The sequence below is a fragment of the Bactrocera tryoni genome, chromosome 1 (genome assembly GCF_016617805.1).
Source record: "Bactrocera tryoni isolate S06 chromosome 1, CSIRO_BtryS06_freeze2, whole genome shotgun sequence".
NCBI classification, from domain to species: domain Eukaryota; kingdom Metazoa; phylum Arthropoda; class Insecta; order Diptera; family Tephritidae; genus Bactrocera; species Bactrocera tryoni.
In genome coordinates, this window is record NC_052499.1 from 6,455,079 (window position 1) to 6,474,020 (window position 18,942).

Genomic DNA, 18,942 nt, shown 5'->3' on the forward strand with positions numbered 1-18,942 from the left:
TGTCTTTAAATATTGGGAAAATGTTTTTCGATAATAATTAAACAACCTTCAATCTACTTTTGAAACATGTAGCACTCGAAAAATCTCTAGACTTGCGAAGTGGCAATTCGAGAATCATGCACAATTTTTTGCTTTTCTTTTTGTCTTTTGCACACACTCCACTGGAATGCAACTGTTTTAATATGCTTTAATGAAATAAAAAATACGTATAAAATATATTTTGAACAAAATTATCATTTCATTTTGTTTGCACTTTTTTGTTGTTGCTCATATTTCTTTATTGTTACCAATATATCATAATTGTATTAAATTCGCTTGAAAATTACATTGTCTTTTAATGATTAAATATTTTATTTGGAGTCACTAGAAACCTTTTTCTCGTTGATGAAGCTCTATATTTTATAATTTTGAAAAAATTTAACAAATTGCTTTCATTTGTATTGAATGTCCCGGATTTCGCACACCTTATCAAGTATGTATATCGTAGATGAAGTTTACGAAATAAAATAAATTAACAATGCAGCTCCAATTTTAAAACAATTTTCTTTTTTAATTTCCTCGAAACGACGCCTCATAAAATTGTTCATCTCAGCCATTAAAATAAAATTTTTTAAATTTACATTGCTTCTTTTAAGAGCCAGCTAAAAGTCGAAAACACTTTTTCCGAATAAAATAGTTTCAAAAATTTGTATTTTACTATTCAAATTTTTATTGTGTTTGCCATGATTTATTAAGCTTCAAGTTTTAACAACTAACAGTTACATATGTATGTATGTATATATTTATGTATATATTCAACCAATTTGAACATTAAAGAATGTCTTTAATAGAATGTGTTTATACAGTATTGGACAAAACTAAAGCACCCCCTACTATGGTTCAGCTCGAACTTAGCTGTTTTCAGGCAATAAAAATAAATAAATGTAAAATTTTGACATTTTTCAATGGGTTGTTTCTTAATTTTTATTAAAATAAAGCTTTTCATTTTCAGTTTTCAAAATTAAATAAGTTAAAACAACAAAAACATTTATGGTTTAAAAATTAACTGGACAAAACTAAAGCACCCTTTTCAACGGTTTGAAAATAATATCTGAAAATTAAAAAATAGTAGCAAATAATTTATTTTGGATAACTGAAAAACATATTTTAAGCATCGAAGAAATTAAATTATTTACTATATATCATGTTGTATGCCATTCCAAGCAATTGTTTCAGGTTCTAAAGGTTGACCCTTGGTTTTACAGTTTTCGCTATTTATTTTGGAACTAACGATCTCCCAAAAGTTCTCGTTGGATTTGCAACTTCACAACCAAGTTTTGCAATGCCTAGAGTTATGCTTAGGATCATTGTCCTGCTGGAACTACCATTATAGTGACATATCCTTTTCAGCATACGGTAACATCCCGTTTAAAATGTCGTTGTAAACTAGCCTTATTCCATTTATTAAATGAATAGGTGCAGACCCGTGCCCAGAGGAAGAGCTCCAGCCCATAACATTACCACCGCCATATTTAATGGTCGCAACATAATACTTAGGTTTGAGTCCTTGTTCTTTCGGCCTTCTCACACATCTTATGTCGTCCGAGTCTTTAATATTATAATTCGATTCGTCTGAGAATAAAATGGTATTCAATTTCTGAATGCTCCAATCGAGATGAGCTGTCGCAAATATGAGTTTGTCTCAATTTTTTGCTAAGTAAAGGACTTTCTAGCTGAACGCCAACAGAACAACTCGGCCTCAACAGCTCGTCTTCTAATTGTTCGTGCATTAATTAACTAGTAAACAAAAGTGTTTCTGTATTTGATTGGAAAAGACTGTGGCATAAATTTGGATAACCTAAATGAATCGTCTCTTTAAGAAGTTTTTCGCTGTCTTCCTCAGCTGTGCCGGGAAAGTACATTGCCAGTTTCCTGAAATTTATTCATTAATCGGGGGCACCACTGATCTATTCATCGAATATTTTTAACTAATTTTGAGATTAACTGTTTTGCCAATCACTTATTATTTTATTTGTAAAGTCGGCTGAATAATTATTTTCTGCCAATTTTGATTCTTAAACTCTAAATGCAACTGAACAGTGACGACGTCAAAATTCTCTTTACAAAATATCTCAATAATATTTGTAACGGTTTATTGCCAATGTCTTCAACGAATAACGTACTTTTAAAGTAGCGTGGTACGATTTTTCCTAACAAATATTAGGTGGTGCTTTTTTTGTCTGATACTGTATACACATACAAATGTATCAGTATTAGTAAATAATTTTGATTCAAATTTGCTTTTATAATTTCAAAGAATCGAAGCATTTTGGCTTTAGGAAATATAATTAAAAAAATTTTTTTTTCCTAAAAATATGATCAAATGCAATTGTAGACTTACAGCCATTTTTATTACAAAAAAGGGTTTGTCCAAGGTCTGATATTTTCGAATTAGCTCAGATAATAAATATGAACCAGCTATACCAAACTATTGATAAATACACTTAATATGTACATATATAAAGACATACATAATTTACGAATTGTCCAGGAATCAAACCAACAACCATATGAATTTCTTCAGTCGTGTAATTTTCGAAATATCATCAAACTGAAAGCTTACATAAAAAAATTGTCTGTAATCTTGAAAATTCACTATCTGTACGATACCAATGGCAACCAAATTAATTGTACTTAAAACTTTTACTTTTCACAAATACCGAATTTTCCGTTATGTTTGCAAGTTTTAGTATTATTTATGAAAAATTCAAAATATACATACATATTTTTTTCGATGATTACACAATTTTCGACTTGAAATAGTAAGATATACATATATAAACAAAAAAAAAAAAAAACAATTTAATTTTTTTTATTTGACAAATTTAAATTTTTATGGCAATTGCTTAAAACCAACTTATTTACAGAATAGCTAAGAGACAAATGGATAACAAATGATAGTAATCCGCTAATAAATATGCTTATTGTTTTCGAGAATTTGCTATAAAATTTCAAAAAGAGATTTTTCTTTTGTCAAAATGTTATTTGCCATATATCGACAAGACAGTACACAATTATATAGTGTTAATAGCCAATGTACAGAAAACAATTTTGTACCGGCAAGTTTTCGAGTGTCATCATTTAACCAACAACGTTCAAAATATATCAAAATACAAACTAGTTCACAATGTTTTAGTGGCATATAAAGAGGAAAGTGATTTATTTTCGGGTACATAGAATAATTTATGCATGTACATACTTATACATTTAAACTAGCTGGTAACAATATAGTAACGCATTATTTTTGTCATTATGTTGAGTTGTTCGTACAAATCGAGTTTTTGTTAGCTTGTCTTATTTTTGCAAATATATTGAATAGCTTTTTTATTTTTACACACATAATTTTCTTATGGCTAATTTTTGTTGTTGTTATTTTACAAATTTTATATCAAATGTAGTGCACATCCATTCGTTTTGGAGTTTGTCTTGCTCCGGGTTTTGTTTTTGTATTTGTTAGCTGCACTATAACTCTGATTTTCTCGCGACCTTGCTACTTACGAATATTTTTATTTGTTGTTGTTATCTTTGTTTTTGGTGTAAATCAATGCAACTGCTAAACTTAAAACTAGATTGAGAAAATCATGCAGTTAATTTTATTAAAATGTTCCGTGTGTCGTATGTATGAGTGTGTTTAAAAATTTTTAACAGTAAAAAAATGTGGCATGCAGCTTAATATATATCTATATTCGTATAAGAAAATATTGAATTCACAAATTTTTGGTAGAAGCGAGAAATCATAAATTTGTACCGCATACATACATACATACATACATATGCATATGCAGAATGAATTTTCATCTATATCGTTTGTTGAAAATAGTACATAGGCAACCAAAGCACATATAGGTTTTGTTCAAAATAAAGTTAAGTTATATTATATAATAACGCCAAAAAGTTACGGCCAGCTTTATGCAGCCAAATATTCCACAAAAAATATAGAAAATGAAGTTTTTAAATTACTTTTTAATTATTACAGTGTTTAATTAAGTATTGAAATTGTATAAATATAATAAATTTCATGAGATTTTTCACCAAATCGAATTATTTCGGCTGTCCGATTACGTTTTCAGCAACAAGTGACAAATATATTATCCCAGGAAAGAAATGCAAGCTTTTTATGCGCGCAATGGAAATCTGATTGGCGGTAGTCAAAGCATGATTCATGAAAAAATTATACAATACATACATAATCAACAATAATATCCCATAGTTTTTAAAATCTAGTGTTTGGTACTATTTTTTCGAAATTTTGTTTCTTTTTTAAAAAATCGTCGCCCCGGGCGCAACGTCTTGGGGGCGGCAAACGATCTTCGCTGTTTTTTAAAACTCCAATTCGGGCAAAAATTCCTTCAAATTGTGTCAAAAGTATACAAGATATAGGGCGAAAATGGGTTTTTTCTATGGCTTTTAATAAGATGTCTTGTAAATTTACTATCAATTTCCTCAAAAACCATATTGTGAGAATTTTGGAACTTCAGAATTTGCGTGGCTTCTAGTTCCTTAATTTTATATACTTAATATCGAGGATATTATGTAAAAATTCACTTTTGTTCGAACCACCTCATGAAAGGGGGGCGGCAGAATATCCTTGGCCCCGGGCGCCCGAAGTTGTAGCTACGCCACTGTATGTATGTATGTATATATGTACATATAACGGTTGGCAAATTCGAAAAAATCATTTTTGGGTTTCGGAAGAAAATATATTTTTTACAACTTTAATGTTTCAGGAATCTCTGTAACATACATATTTACAAATTATATGTGCAATGGTACAATTATATATCTTGTTTTGTGAAAATAATTCCGAACTAGGATAAAAATATTTCACATTACCTGTACTTTGTTGTTGTTTGTGCTTAATGTCTAATATACATGTAAATATTCGAAATTACACATTTAGCTTGTACTAAAAAACCCCATTCAATTTAACAATAACCGTTCGCAACACTATTTTAAAAACCGTCGTTTGTCGTTTGTTTGTATTTCGAATTTAGCCTTATAATATATGTTTTCAAAAATAAATTGAATTGAACGCACGTCTTTTAGTATAATTTTGCGAACAGTGCATTTGCATAAAAAATAAAGCCTTTATACATATTGAAATTATAAAATAAAAAAAGATTTTGCAAGGAGCTACTTAAAAAATAGTGAAAAAATGCGGTACTGTCAACAAAAAGTTTTGATTTTTTATGTGTTGTGTTGTTGGTGATTATTATTGTGTATAGGCTTACACAAATACAAATTATGTGATTTTGTGTGGCAGCTGCGTACTTTACAGCTTTTTCGTCTTCGTCCTTCTTACTTTTATTTGCACTATTTGTAAGGTTTTGTTATTGCAGTGCCTTTTATGTTTTTTCTTTACATCTCTGTTTGTTATGTTTTCGTTTTCTGCATTATTTAACAATTTTTTGAATTACGCCTTTATCGTGCCGCCTTTTGAATTTGTATAATTATTTTCTTTTTAATTCTACTAAGTTTGCACATTTATTTATTTCTTTTTGTTTTTATTATTGGCACCGCGTGGCGGAGTTAACGGACGCGCTGAACTGCCGAAATTCGGATAGACGAAGCGGCGCTTATCAGCCGGCTTCAGTATTTGGAAAGAACACATAAGTGTATCATCCACAGACATCATTGCACCTGGGCGAATGAAAATAGAAGGAATAAAATAAATTAATCGAACAATTAGATTGAGAAAAGCTCTTCAGAAATAATAATTAGTATTTTATCATTCTAGAATTCCATTGATTCACAAAGATTTGGAAAAATGTTCGCTACATGTGGGTTATAAAAGCACTAGTAAGAAATCTAGCAGCCATTTGTACTACATTTCAATTAAAGGTTAGCAAATTCCTGCAGTTTAACAATGCAGTTCTCACATTCCCCTCTTAATTTACTTACGCTTTTGAAAACATTTCCTAAGTATATCAAGTTTACGCGTGGGTCACATACCTGCATTGTCAAATTCACCACAGTAATTTGGTGCCGAAAAGAGTGTGACTAATTGTCTTTTAGCAAAGAACTCATAACCATCTTCAACAACCTGATGCGCGCGACATATCAAATCGAAGTCGTGCTTTTGTAAAAATTTCCCAACAACCTGTAATGTTTTGGAATTCTTTAAACGTGTATATGCAGGAATTAAAGAGAGCTCACCTCAGCGCCAAATGTGAAGCTCACACCACGATCATTTTCTCCCCAACCCATTGTATCCTTATCAGGATCTGACCACAAGAGATCACATAGTAAACCCTGATCGGGCACATCTGTTGGACGCATAATGCGTCTAATTTGCTCCATTGACGACAAATCGGGACTGAGACCACCGTGACAGCAGAAAATTTTTTCATCAACTGCAAAGTACAAATTCAATGATATTATGGCTATAAAAATTTCAATTTATTCCCAAGTTTTTTAATTTCATTGAAATCATAAATTTTTTCGCTAACAATATTTAAAGTTGTCGAACAACGATAAACTATATACTTGTGCACCAAAATTTTAAACCAACTCAAAAAGCATTTGGCGTACGTACGCCCGTATACCTATTAATTAATGTTTATGTAATAAACTTACCAATAGCCGCGACAGGCAAACAATTAAAGCAATCTGTAAACGTTTTCCACAGCTTTATTGTATACCGACGTTTGCACTCGTCGTAAAAACTGCAAAAACACAAAAGACGAAATTCGTTAAGTAAATACGCCTATGCTAACCAAAATTAAACACAAAGCATGTACGCACCCGTAAATTCTATTTATGCTGGCGCATTCGTGATTTCCACGCAGCAAGAAAAAGTTCTCTGAATATTTAATTTTGTAAGCCAGTAACAGACAAATAGTCTCCAATGACTGCTTGCCACGATCGACATAGTCGCCCAAAAATAGATAATTCGATTCTGGTGGAAAACCGCCGTATTCAAAAAGACGAAGCAGATCGTAATATTGACCATGGATATCGCCTACGCAAATATAAAGTAAAAAGTTAAGTGCCAGTACGATCATCGATCCTCAGATAGGTATTATAAAAGTTAAAACCTATGACATGGTAATACAACAACAATTTAAGGGATAATTACTATACAAATATGCACAATAGACATATCTATACAAAACTAAGGACATTGGACAAATCATTAAAACTCTCCAGACGAAAAAGAGATACAGCAGATATAAACAAAAATTTCCTCGCTTACTTTGATTTCGACCAAAAAGCTCATAAAATGCTTTGAGCCGTAAAAAGAGTGTTCATACATCTTCTTTCTTGTCAAATGCCAACTGAAACTCACTTCTTTTTTATTAAAAGCAAAAAATAATATATATGTATATATTAATTTGAATGTCATAACTTAGATGCTAAAATAATCTACAGTACTCAGAGATATTACAACCAAATGTTCTAGTCATGCATTATCTACATTTATTTTCACCTTTCACTAATACTTTTGTTATTGTTATTAAAGCATTTATTATTACTATTAAACATTTCATAAATGACTAATGCGGAATTAAAAACCTCTCATCTCTTTCTAGTTACGTAAATAAATTTCTGTTTGGAACGTTTTAATAATGACTATATTGTGGTTTTTATCTGTTTCTCTTGTATTTTATTATTATTAATAAAGTATTTTGGGACTAAGTTTGTTTTGCACAAAAGTTCTGATTCTTCTAATTTTCAAATACGACTCCATAATTTGGCCTTTCCTTACTCACACCCCAATAAAACGTATCGAAAAATAAAAATTAATACCATAATGACCCCTCTGGAGGACATAGCTCATTAAATGACATCTACGACCATTTCAATGTCACTAACCTGCAAGCACGTGATCAGGTAGCTGACTTAATATTTTGCTTTAAAGTAGTAAATGGTCTGATTGACGTGCCTGAAATCAAAAGTTGTTTCGAATTCGCGCCTGTGCGAGAACTGAAGTGGACTTCTATAGTGTCTCGCTACGGGTCTTTATTCCAGAAATCAAATTACGTCTAATAAAATACCCCAGTCCAAAGTTAAAATTTTGATTGTCGATTTAATTAATTGTTGATTTTACCTCATTAATCTTTTTATAAATTTTATTTTAGTTGGATAATGCCGATTGGCGTCAGTTTATTTAAATAAATTCATAAATAATTAAAGACTTACCGCAAATTTTCAAAGGTGCTTCCAGTTCTAGTAGAATAGGTTGCGATAAGAATATTTCACGTGACTTGAGGCATAGACCACGTATTTCACTTTCAGATAGTTGAACATTTTTTCCAGGACGTGCGCCGCGCACTGAATGTATATAAGTTGATGTATTAAGTTAATTATTTATAAAAATTAAAGTGCTTTAGTATAGTCTCTAGAGAAACTTGTTGATACCAACCTTCTAATAATCGTGAAATAATGCTATCGATGTTCATGATGTCGGACATGACGGGCTCACGCCAAAGTACCCAAAACTAAACCACCACCTAAAGTACACTTGCACTAAATAATACGTTGCTAAACAATAGAAATTATATTTCTGTTGCCTGTTTGTTGTGGTCCGTTTGTACGTCGCTGACGACGCAGCTTGTATGGTTGTGCTTCCCGTTTTACCCAACTTTTGTACAAATTACTAATTTAGGTATATAATTTCTTCAATTGCGTATCATATGTAGACACTTTTTATTTGCTTGTGTACTTAATATGTGAAATTAATTATCAATTCATTTATTTAATTATTTTCAAAAACAGTCATATAATAGTGGGCAAAATATTAGCCTTTTTACGTACACAACTAATATATTGCGTGTAAGGAGACGCGTTTATACTTTTATTGTTGGCAAGAAATGGCAAAAACAACAGTTTATCGTCGTTAATCACACATTCGATTTTTTCCTCTGGGTGGCGGGTGGGTGGTTTGGAGACACAACGTAGTACCGATTAGGTTTTCACACCTTGCTCAACAATTTTCATCACTCACACATTAAGTCTATTGAATTCGTTTTGATATCGTTTACATAAAAGTTAAATGTATTGCCAACAAACAATATATTTCCTGTAGAAATCTCCTTTTGTGCTTTTCAATAAGAAAAATCGTTATTTATACACTTTCTACCGTGTGATACTCACGTAAAAATCCTACAAGGTTTTTTTTTGGGGAAAATTCAGCAGTACATGAAATCTAAAGAGGACAGCACCTGACAGTAATAAATGTCGTGGAAAGAAAAAAAGATGATAGATTGACATTTAATAATGCGTTTGGAAAATGTAGTGAAACATACATAAAGAATATAAAATCATAGAAATATAATTTGGTATAATTAACTCGATGGCAATTTCAATAGTTGGCTATGAAACACGTATCAATATATATATATATAATATATAATGTACACATTTGTAATGCACATATTAAATATATTTCGAATCGAACACGAGCTCATGAGCCCATGAATATATAAATAAAAAAATACCGCAGTGGCAACGCTAAGAACAATAATTTCGAAACAGGCAGCAACATATATATATCTGCTGCAGAAACAAAACAAAACCGTGTTTAGTATTTAATAGAATTTAACAAAATCATCGATGGTAAATTAGCTATATATTTTACCCAACATTAAGACCGAATAATTTTCAAATGAATATGGTTTCGAATATTTTTTGAATGCCTCAGAAAATGTTGACAGCTGTTTATCAATTTGTTGCAAGTGGCAACTTAAAATAAGGAATTCATTTTTTCGTATATACCATGAAATTATTCGTATAAGTATCAAAGTAGTATTTTGATGATTCGCGGCCTTTTTAATTATCAAATATTAAGAAAAAAGGAAACTTTAAATGATTGAAAAATGTCCAGTGCAAGTGCCAGTAGTACCTACAATGGTCATAACGATTTTGCTAATCCTCGTTTAGAGAAGCACATGACATTTGTGTGTCCCGAGTGTGGCGTAGAATTCGAATCACAACAGGATTGGCGACGCCATTTGAACGAGGAACATGATTACATTAATAAAACTCCAGAAGATTTTGATTTCAAAGAAATCAGTGAAAGCTTCCATGAATGTCAGGTTTGCCATAAATGGGTGGCTAACGCGAACCAGGCCATTGCCTTACTCCAATATCATCGCTTTCTACACTTGCCATTTAATCGCACATATCGTTGTCGGCATTGCAAAGGTGGTTTCACGCGTAAGCGTGCATTATGCGAACATCTCTATCGCTTCCATAGCCGACAAATTATAATGGCAGACAAAATGAGGAATGTCGAGGGAGAAACCACAACCAGCAGCAATTTTGCACAAACAGCCGAACAGAAAATGGTGTGCGATGCACGTTTAAATACGGAATTCTATTTACGTTTTATATGTCCACACTGCGGTAAGGTTATAGAAAAGTTTGAGCAGTGGCTAAAACATTTGGACATTCATCCATCTACATCTGATGATTTACGAATGCATCGTATCTCCGGTTCCCGCAACCACTACTGCTTGCAATGTCGTAAACTGCTCTACACCAATGAACAGTCAAAATTGCAACGACATCGCTTTACACATCTTCCCTTTCGATTATATTTTAAATGCGCATTTTGTTTGGTAAAGAAATCATTCAAATCAGAAATATTTCGACATTTCGTGTATGCTCATCCACGTCATTTTAACGAAGCCAAACCATATATCAAGAAACCAATTGAATGGGGAGCGAAAATAAATGATCGCCTCAATACAGAATTAGATGCAATTTTAAGACGTTATAAATGTACAAATAGTTATGAAGCAGGAGACACAAGTGGGGAAAATAGTCGCGGGCGACCAGTTAAGAAGCAAACATATGCCAGTGAAAAGGCTCGCCTTGCCGCTCAAAAACAAACCTCTACGTCATCAACCACTGGTACATTACGACGAAGTAATATAAGAATAATTAAGGATTTTGATATGGTGCAGCAAAAATCTGGTACCACCCCCACAGAGTCAGTTACAGAAGAAGACTTTGAAGAATTGTGTGCCGATGTTTTTGAATCTATTGAAGATGAATTAAATTCTACTATAATCAACAAAAAAAATGAACCAAAGGAATTGGTTAAAAATGAAAATACCAAACAACAAAATCAGCCAGATGAAGAGCTGGTCATAAGCATTGAAATCGATGCAATTGATGACAATAACGAACTAACAGAACACAAACAGAATTTTATGTCGACACCACCACGAAAACGATTAAAGCTTAGCGAAGCTGAGATATCACCAAGAATTACAAAGGAACAAATAACAAACGAAAATAATATGAAAATAACAAAAATGTCTCCAGCCGTTGATGTCAACAAGAAAGCAATGTTTGAGGAAAATATTATTTATCTTTGTCCAGAATGTGGAAACGAATTCGACGTACAAGCTAGCTGGCGAACACACGTTTTTAAAGAACATAACATTGAGAATGCAATTCAAACTAATTTTCAATTGCTCGAAAATAAGCAGTCTTACCTCTGCCTCGACTGCATGGATGTCCAACATACTACTCAATTTGCTGTACTACAGCGTCATCGTTTCACCCATATGCCATTCCAAGCATATCTAAAGTGCAAACTGTGTTCCAAAACTAAATCGAGTAAGCCAAAAATGTTGCATCATCTTCAACAATGTCATGGTATTCAAAAAAATTCGGTTCAAAACAATACAGCACCCAACAATAGTGAAGGCACGTTGCATTTCCATCCATGCACAATTTGTAAGAAATACTTCACAACAAAGGAGCGACTACAGCTCCATCAAACTCAGGCATGTGGAGTGCGTTCAAATGGATTACGTACCGCAATGTGTGGTAATAATGCCAACAACAGCTCCACTATCGCAAACAACATGAAATTGCTAATTCATTTGAAACAGGCACGTGTACGCATGAAACGTTTAACAACGCGTGATAAAAACTGATCGTGGAAACAAATAATCCCAAACTAATTTTTCCTTCTGTTACATTAATAATAATAATTTTTTTATATTAAAAATGGTTTCCCTAGAATAATCTTATTATCAATAAAATATTGAACTCATCTTGATTGTGTAATATATTTATTTAATGACAGTAGGTTGTCGTAAAAAAAAGTCACACTTGCTGTGGTTGTTGTTGCAGCAAAAGTCACGCCAGTATTGATTGATTGTAATCATGATTTTTATTAACTACTTGTGTTTGAATTTTTTTATGTGCATATATTTACATATATATATATATAAGTATAAAGCCGTCCATGACAGATAGATCACTAGATCATTTTGTTATTTACTAATACATTTTAAGAACAAGTCTACTATTTTAACCTCTTCCTATATACATACATACATTAAATAGAAAAATATATTATTTTAACAAAGTCAAGGTGTAGACTCGCCTCCATTCGACTATTTTACAATAACATTAACTTATATAAAACATAACAATTATCAACATAAGTAGAAGCAGTACAAACTAATGGTTGTTTCTTATATAAGTACTATTATTGCTTGTCCTCCGCCCACAATCCCATAGACCAAATTAAGCTACTATCCGTATTGACATAAACTTCTTTAGATGCATATGTGTTTGATGTGCTTACCATAAAACCGAATTCCAAAGGAGATTGTGCTGAAGGAATTTAGAAATTAGTTAGATATTTTAAGTTAAAATAAAAAAACGTACTTAGATTCCACTTTAATCCTCTAGTAGTTACTTTATCCGCTTTACTGCCAATAGGTATTAATGCACACCAATGTTGGCAGTCGACCAGTTCCTTTGGAACTATAATTTTATGTTTACCCGGCAAAAGTAACCAGCTTAAAGACGAACTACTCAAGAGATAAATGCTTAGGATATCGCTTTGGAGCTTATGTAATGTGTTAATATTGGCCATAATGTGATCCAGACGTCCTGTAGTTTCTTGGAATACAATAACCTTATGAATGTCATTTGCTTTCAACTGGGGCTGTAAAAACCGCACCGCTTTTGTAAAATCGGTTTCATTCTGATCAGGTGTATGTTGGTACTTAATATCCGGAGAATTAAAATATTTCCTTGTTTCTTGCGTAATTGAATCAAAATCTCCTGTTATATATTCCGGAAGATTTAGGCTTTCATTTGACTTGTGTATAAATTCTTTCCAACAATTTGCACCACCGTCTACTAAACAACGTATTTTAGCTATTCAATTGCAATTAAATATATAAATCAAAAAGAATTGCTATATTTAGTAAAATCTAATTAAATTTACCATTTTGCCATATATTTTTTGCAATATCGGTCGGCAAGTGGAGTGATTGGTTCAGTACGATGCAGGCATAGTTATCATTCGCTTTATGACAGCTACTTACTAATTCACTAGGACTCCAGAGACATGTGTCATTCAACTTGCAGCGGTCGAAGTTGGATGAAAAGTTTTCTCCATTTGCACACATTAATAATTGAATATATTTTTCACGGTATAGTTTAACATACAACTTAGCGCAAAATAAACCAGAATGTTGTCTTAAAAACTTCGCAGCTAACTTCGCAGTTATTTGAAAATGTAATATGCTCAGAGTTGCCCATCTCATTATGGTTTACGTTTACAATTTAAAACCATTATTTACATTAAATAAGTATACTTGATTATTAATATCTCTAAGTACCATAAGTGCACTCTTAAAAAATAATCCAATTTATTTATTATCACCGGCATGATGGCCGTGTAAACAAATGTAACAGATACTTAGGTATGGGATAGGACACTTTAGTACCAATCTCAATTGAGGGATAGCTCTGTTCCCGCAGGTGGCTTATGATCGTGTTACGTATCGTTGATATATACATACAATCAATATTTATCTTTTTTTTGAAAGTTATCGTTTTATTAAATTCAAAAATTTCAGTAATTCAATTTTCAGTAATTTTTTTTTTAATTTAAATTTAAAAATCTTATTTCAATTAATTAATCAAAATCAGCTGTTTTGTATTATTTTCATAATAAATTTAAAAAAATTGTCAACCAATGAAAATGAGTTTTTGTGTAATAACTGAATATGAGTAGGTTGTAAATTACACAAAATCATCAAAATGTAAAAAACTAAAATAATTTTTTCGTAAGAGGAAGTATGCTCCGAAGTAACACAATCTTATATAATTGAGTCATTATCTCAATAACGAAAATAAGGCTGGGATTTAGAATAGCATCCCCGAATTTCGGGAATAAAATGGGTATCACTGGAAAGGTGACGTTCTCCAGATCACGAAAGTATATATATATAGATGCCGCTGACTTATAGTTTTAAAGATATTTGCATTTAAAGTTGAAAAATTGATAACTTTTACATTGATAATTTGTATATTGTGAGTTACTTTTTCACTTATATTATGCACTTTTAACTTACTAACACTTCACTATAACGAAAATAATTTTGTAACAGTATTAAGATAATTCATTATTTAAAATTTAATTTTTATGTAATGATACATAGCAGGTACTCGCTTTGTTTCCCATGTAGAAGTTTGGTGTGTGAACATCGATTAAGGCTTTATTAAACGGCGCTCTTGCCGCTTTTTCGCCGATTTCACAAACACTGAACAACCTCAAAGCCAAAAACCAGCTTAGCATCTTTTGAACAATCTCAGTACACCGCTAAGCAAAAATGGTGGAAGTATCTTCCAGATTTTGAGAAATTTTCGAATAAATATTTTGCAAAACCTTTCAGTTTTCATGGATCTTTGTATTTGTTCTCAAGTTCAAAGTCATATTGAGTATTTGAAAAATGAATTGAATTTCAGTTTTCAGTGAAAGCGTTGTGTATACTTGTAAGTGAAAAATCGTGGGCTGGCTGCCATTATAATTCGAAAAAGAAGAAAGGGATCATCAAAAAGTAGCTTAAAATATAAGACAGAAAGTGAGTAAAGTAGAAAGCCATGAAAAATTTGAATCAACTTTTGCAATAATTAAAATATGTTTCTATTACAAAAAGGAATATTCTATATTGATTCGAAAAAGTAAATGTATTAAAAATGGATCAACTATTCATGTTCTCAAATGAGTATACAGAGGATGACGATAACAATGCTAAGGATGGTAACAATAAAGAGGAAGCAAAAATTAAAAGTGAACCTCAGGAAATTGTCAATGATGGTGAAGATGATAATAGCTACATAATGCCGGAATCTTTATTGCAACAAATGACAACAACGCGAGATGAAGATGGAGAAGCTGAAGATGATAACACTATTTTTAATTTTGGGATTGAACCAACTTGGAAAACACGTTCGTTGTCGGCTATAGTGAAGTCAACTTCTACAAAAAATCCTCAAGATGCGTTAATTAACTATGATATGGCCATAATGTATATATGCCCGGCTTGCGGTGCGGAATTCGATACGCAAAGCGTTTGGAAGGGGCACATAAATGGAGTGCATGAATATAATACTCGGCGGGGATTAAATTTTGTACCGATAGATAAGTTGTATCACAGATGTTTAGAATGCAACAAACCTATTGCTATGCATGCAATGGAAAATTTGTTAAAACATAAATTTACTCATTTGCCTCATCGCTGTACTAAATGTAAAATCTGCCATCGTCGTTATAAATATCGGCAGGACTTAATTGTACATTTGCGTTTGTGTCATCGTGAAGAAGTGATATTAATGATGCAAAGCGAAAAGACACCTGTGCCTAGGCATGAAAACAAGCGAGCATCAGTCCCTGCAGTAACAAATGCTCAGTTAGAAATAAAGGATATAAAAGGAAATGCTGTTGATATTTTTGAGAACACATGTGATAGTGTTGAGGTAAAAAATGAACCATTTGATCCAGACGATCAGGACGCGGAAAGTTTGCTGGTACAATCAGGGAGTAAATCCAAATATCCGCGAACCTCAATACTAGAAGATGCACTGAGTCGAAGTTCTTCACAAGTTTTCGAACAGCGACCAAGTGTTGAAGAGAAACAATGTGAAAAGCATATACAATATATTTGCCCAGTTTGTAGTACGGAGTTCATGACCAAGAATGAATGGCAGGAACATGTACAAGAAATGCATAACTTTTGCACAATCAATGGGCTTGGGTTTCAAAAACGTTTTAATTCAACGGCTGAATGTGTCGAATGCAACCGGGTAAGTAGCAAGAATTTTAATTGCGCCCAATATTAATTGTTTTTTTTTTTAATATGAAAGATTGTTATATTTTGATGTCGTTTTATTTATGCCATTCAGGTTTTGCCTGACAATGCAATAGACCAACTGCAGCAACACAAATTTTCGCATCTTCCTTGCAAAACATGGTTACGTTGTAAGCTTTGTTTACGTTCGTTTATTACCTACAAGGATATAATAAAGCACTTGCTTAACCAACATCGGCTTGATGATGAACTTGACGCAGATATGGACGACAGCCAAGACTGTCGTTCCTTTGACCCATACGCTGCGCCATCAAACGACTATGAAGACGACCAGACGTTAGCTGAAGACCAACTTAAAGGCGACCTACGTGATATTTATGAAACACAAATAGATTATTTGTGTCCTAAATGTGGTAAAGAGTTTTTCGAAAGAAAAATGTGGAGAAAGCACATTGTTAAAGCACATCATTATACCGATTTGAAAACACTTTGTTTTGAAGCTGTGAACGAGCACCAGTTGCAATGCCGATTATGCGGTAAAGTAATCACAAATGCTTACGGTGTGCAAAACGCTCAACAACATTACTTTACACATTTACCGCACAAAGCGTACATACGCTGTCGCTTATGTGATAAATCTTATACAGATCGCAAAGGATTGGTGAAACATCTTCGTAAAGTACACCATATTAATCCCAAAACGGCAGCGGCAGCAGCATTAGCTAAAGCAAATAAGATCATGCGGCCACCTTTATTAGCAACATACGAAAAGTCCTCATCTAAACACGTGAGCATATCTCGTAAAGCACCTGTTAAAGAAATCGTTCGTCATAACGGCGTAATATTTGAAATAAAATTTTTGGACGAAGATAGTAATGATAACACCTCGTTTGGTGGGAGAAATGGAGATGACATTCATGACAATAGTTTTGCTATGCCCACAAGAAGGCATGTGTGCTCGGATTGTTACTCAACCTTCACTACAGTACAAGAATTACAAAAACATACCCGAGAACAACATGACTTCAAAAAACCAACCCAAACAAATGTCTGCGGTAGGTGTTATTGTACATTTGAGTCAGAAGAAGCGCTGCAAGACCATAAAATAAAGCATCATTCATCGAATGCTAGTGGGGGTAACAATGATGATGATGATTTACTCTTGGTACCTACTGGCAATGAGGAAGTTAAAAGGAACACCGCTGATGATACTCCAAATATTGAACAATATTTCTGCTATCTATGTCCTGCATGTGGTGAGGAATTTAAAACTCAATACGAATGGCGTCGTCATATAAACGACATACACTATTTCGATCGTAGATATGAGTTGAATTTCAAACAAATCGATAAATTTCATTTCCAGTGTTTGGAATGTAAGGAAATTGTGAACAGTGCCAAATTGAAAGGTCTGCAAGACCATAAATTTCGTCACTTACCATATAAGTTATATATAAAATGTCGGCTCTGCAGCACATGCTACAATCATAAACCTAATGTGGTCACACATCTGTGCACGCAACACAATTTTGCACATCCACGTAAATCGTCCAGTTCAAGCCCAGCTATATCGTCAGCACCGCAAATTCGTAATACATATAACATGCCAGCAACAACTTCTAACACTTTCAAGCCTTTATCAGCTGAAAGCCTCATTTCCTTACACAATGCAGTAGAACACGAAACAATTACCTACTATTGCCCGCAGTGCAATGAACCGTTTAACACACATGCCCTATGGCGTCAACATATCGTCACTGTACATGATCTTAACAGTCGACAAGGTTTGAATTTCCGTCAATTAGACGCACACCATTACATATGTTTGGAGTGTTATAAACGAGTCACAGTAACTCATACCAAGGGCGCTATTGGTCAACTGCAGTCGCATAAATTCCGCCATTTGCCGTATAAATCTTTCTGTTGCACCAAATGTGGTGGGGTCTTTGTGCGCAAGCAAATGTTCTTTAAGCATCTAAATCGTGCCACCAATAGATGTCCACTGATGGGCAATGAACGCGCAACACATCATGTCAAAACAAAAAGTTATAAGAACTCAGTACGTAATATATACGGTCAACAAAGTGACGATAGTAAACCGTTGAAGAACCTCAACTTCTCGGTGACGTCGAATGAAAAATGTCCCTACATCATACAATGTCCACAATGTGGCATAAAATTCGAAAAATGGCATCCATGGCGTGATCACATCGAAAAGGAACACAAGCTACATAGTATGGAATCATTGAAATTCAAAAAGATAAATGATCACCTACACATTTGTATACAGTGTAAGGAACGTGTCAACGGTGCAAATTTTGTTAACCTCCAAACACATCGGTTTAAGCACTTGCCATATGGCACTTATTTACACTGTCGTTTCTGTGATGTCAGATACTATTATATGATTAACATTATAAAACACATGAAACAAAAACATCCAAATCATGGCCTGGAAGAGCTCGAATTGCAATTGGAGAGTGCACCAGACGAAGAGTCCGTCAGTTCTCCGGCGGTGACAGTGAATATGGATGTTGATAAGGAGAGTGATGTGTGCGAAATGAAAAACGCCGATATCGATGGTAATGATAATAGCAAGACAAACGATGATGATGATGCGCTGGTTATTGCTGACGATGGCGAACACAATAATAAAGTTTCTGAAGAAAAGGACATTGATTATGGTTTTGGGTGCGAGTCCTCAATATGTTCATATATTATACTATGTCCACAATGTGGTATTAAATATGATAATTGGTATACGTGGCGTGATCATATATCAGCAGCACATTCGCTAAATAGCCACAAAACGTTGAATTTCACGAAA

The 18,942-nt window shown here is 33.1% G+C and overlaps 4 protein-coding genes across 5 annotated transcripts in view; 2 read left to right on the forward strand and 2 right to left on the reverse strand.

Moving 5' to 3' along the window:
• Positions 1 to 5,238: 5,238 nt before the first annotated feature.
• Positions 5,239 to 9,127, reverse strand: LOC120780423 (serine/threonine-protein phosphatase alpha-1 isoform). The gene is made up of 8 exons (XM_040112728.1): positions 8,553 to 9,127; positions 8,405 to 8,492; positions 8,182 to 8,313; positions 6,784 to 7,000; positions 6,616 to 6,704; positions 6,196 to 6,392; positions 5,992 to 6,139; positions 5,239 to 5,679 (listed from the first exon to the last, which is right to left on the reverse strand). Exons 2-8 carry the CDS (start codon positions 8,451 to 8,453, stop codon positions 5,528 to 5,530), a joined length of 984 nt encoding a protein of 327 aa, XP_039968662.1. The 5' UTR covers positions 8,454 to 8,492; positions 8,553 to 9,127; the 3' UTR covers positions 5,239 to 5,527.
• A 394-nt stretch (positions 9,128 to 9,521) lies between these two features.
• LOC120780344 (zinc finger protein 236) lies at positions 9,522 to 12,066 on the forward strand. The gene has a single exon (XM_040112663.1). The coding sequence runs from the start codon at positions 9,858 to 9,860 to the stop codon at positions 11,931 to 11,933; it is 2,076 nt and encodes a 691-aa protein (XP_039968597.1). The 5' UTR covers positions 9,522 to 9,857; the 3' UTR covers positions 11,934 to 12,066.
• Positions 12,067 to 12,149: 83 nt separating this feature from the next.
• LOC120780515 (thiamin pyrophosphokinase 1) lies at positions 12,150 to 13,703 on the reverse strand. Of its 2 annotated transcripts, none has more exons than XM_040112863.1 (3): positions 13,244 to 13,703; positions 12,676 to 13,155; positions 12,150 to 12,621 (listed from the first exon to the last, which is right to left on the reverse strand). In XM_040112863.1, exons 1-3 carry the CDS (start codon positions 13,563 to 13,565, stop codon positions 12,494 to 12,496), a joined length of 930 nt encoding a protein of 309 aa, XP_039968797.1. In that variant the 5' UTR covers positions 13,566 to 13,703; the 3' UTR covers positions 12,150 to 12,493. The 2 variants fall into 2 exon arrangements, with proteins under 2 accessions (XP_039968797.1, XP_039968743.1); XM_040112809.1 differs by having other exon boundaries at positions 12,676 to 13,173.
• Positions 13,704 to 14,616: 913 nt separating this feature from the next.
• LOC120772000 (zinc finger protein hangover) overlaps positions 14,617 to 18,942 on the forward strand; it is a 5,174-nt gene continuing 848 nt past the window's right edge. The window contains exons 1-3 of the mRNA XM_040100360.1: positions 14,617 to 14,888; positions 14,964 to 16,110; positions 16,210 to 18,942. The exon at positions 16,210 to 18,942 is cut by the window's right edge and continues 848 nt beyond it. Coding sequence (XP_039956294.1) covers positions 15,004 to 16,110; positions 16,210 to 18,942 — 3,840 coding nt within the window. The 5' untranslated portion in view covers positions 14,617 to 14,888; positions 14,964 to 15,003. The remainder of the gene's footprint in view (positions 14,889 to 14,963; positions 16,111 to 16,209) is intronic.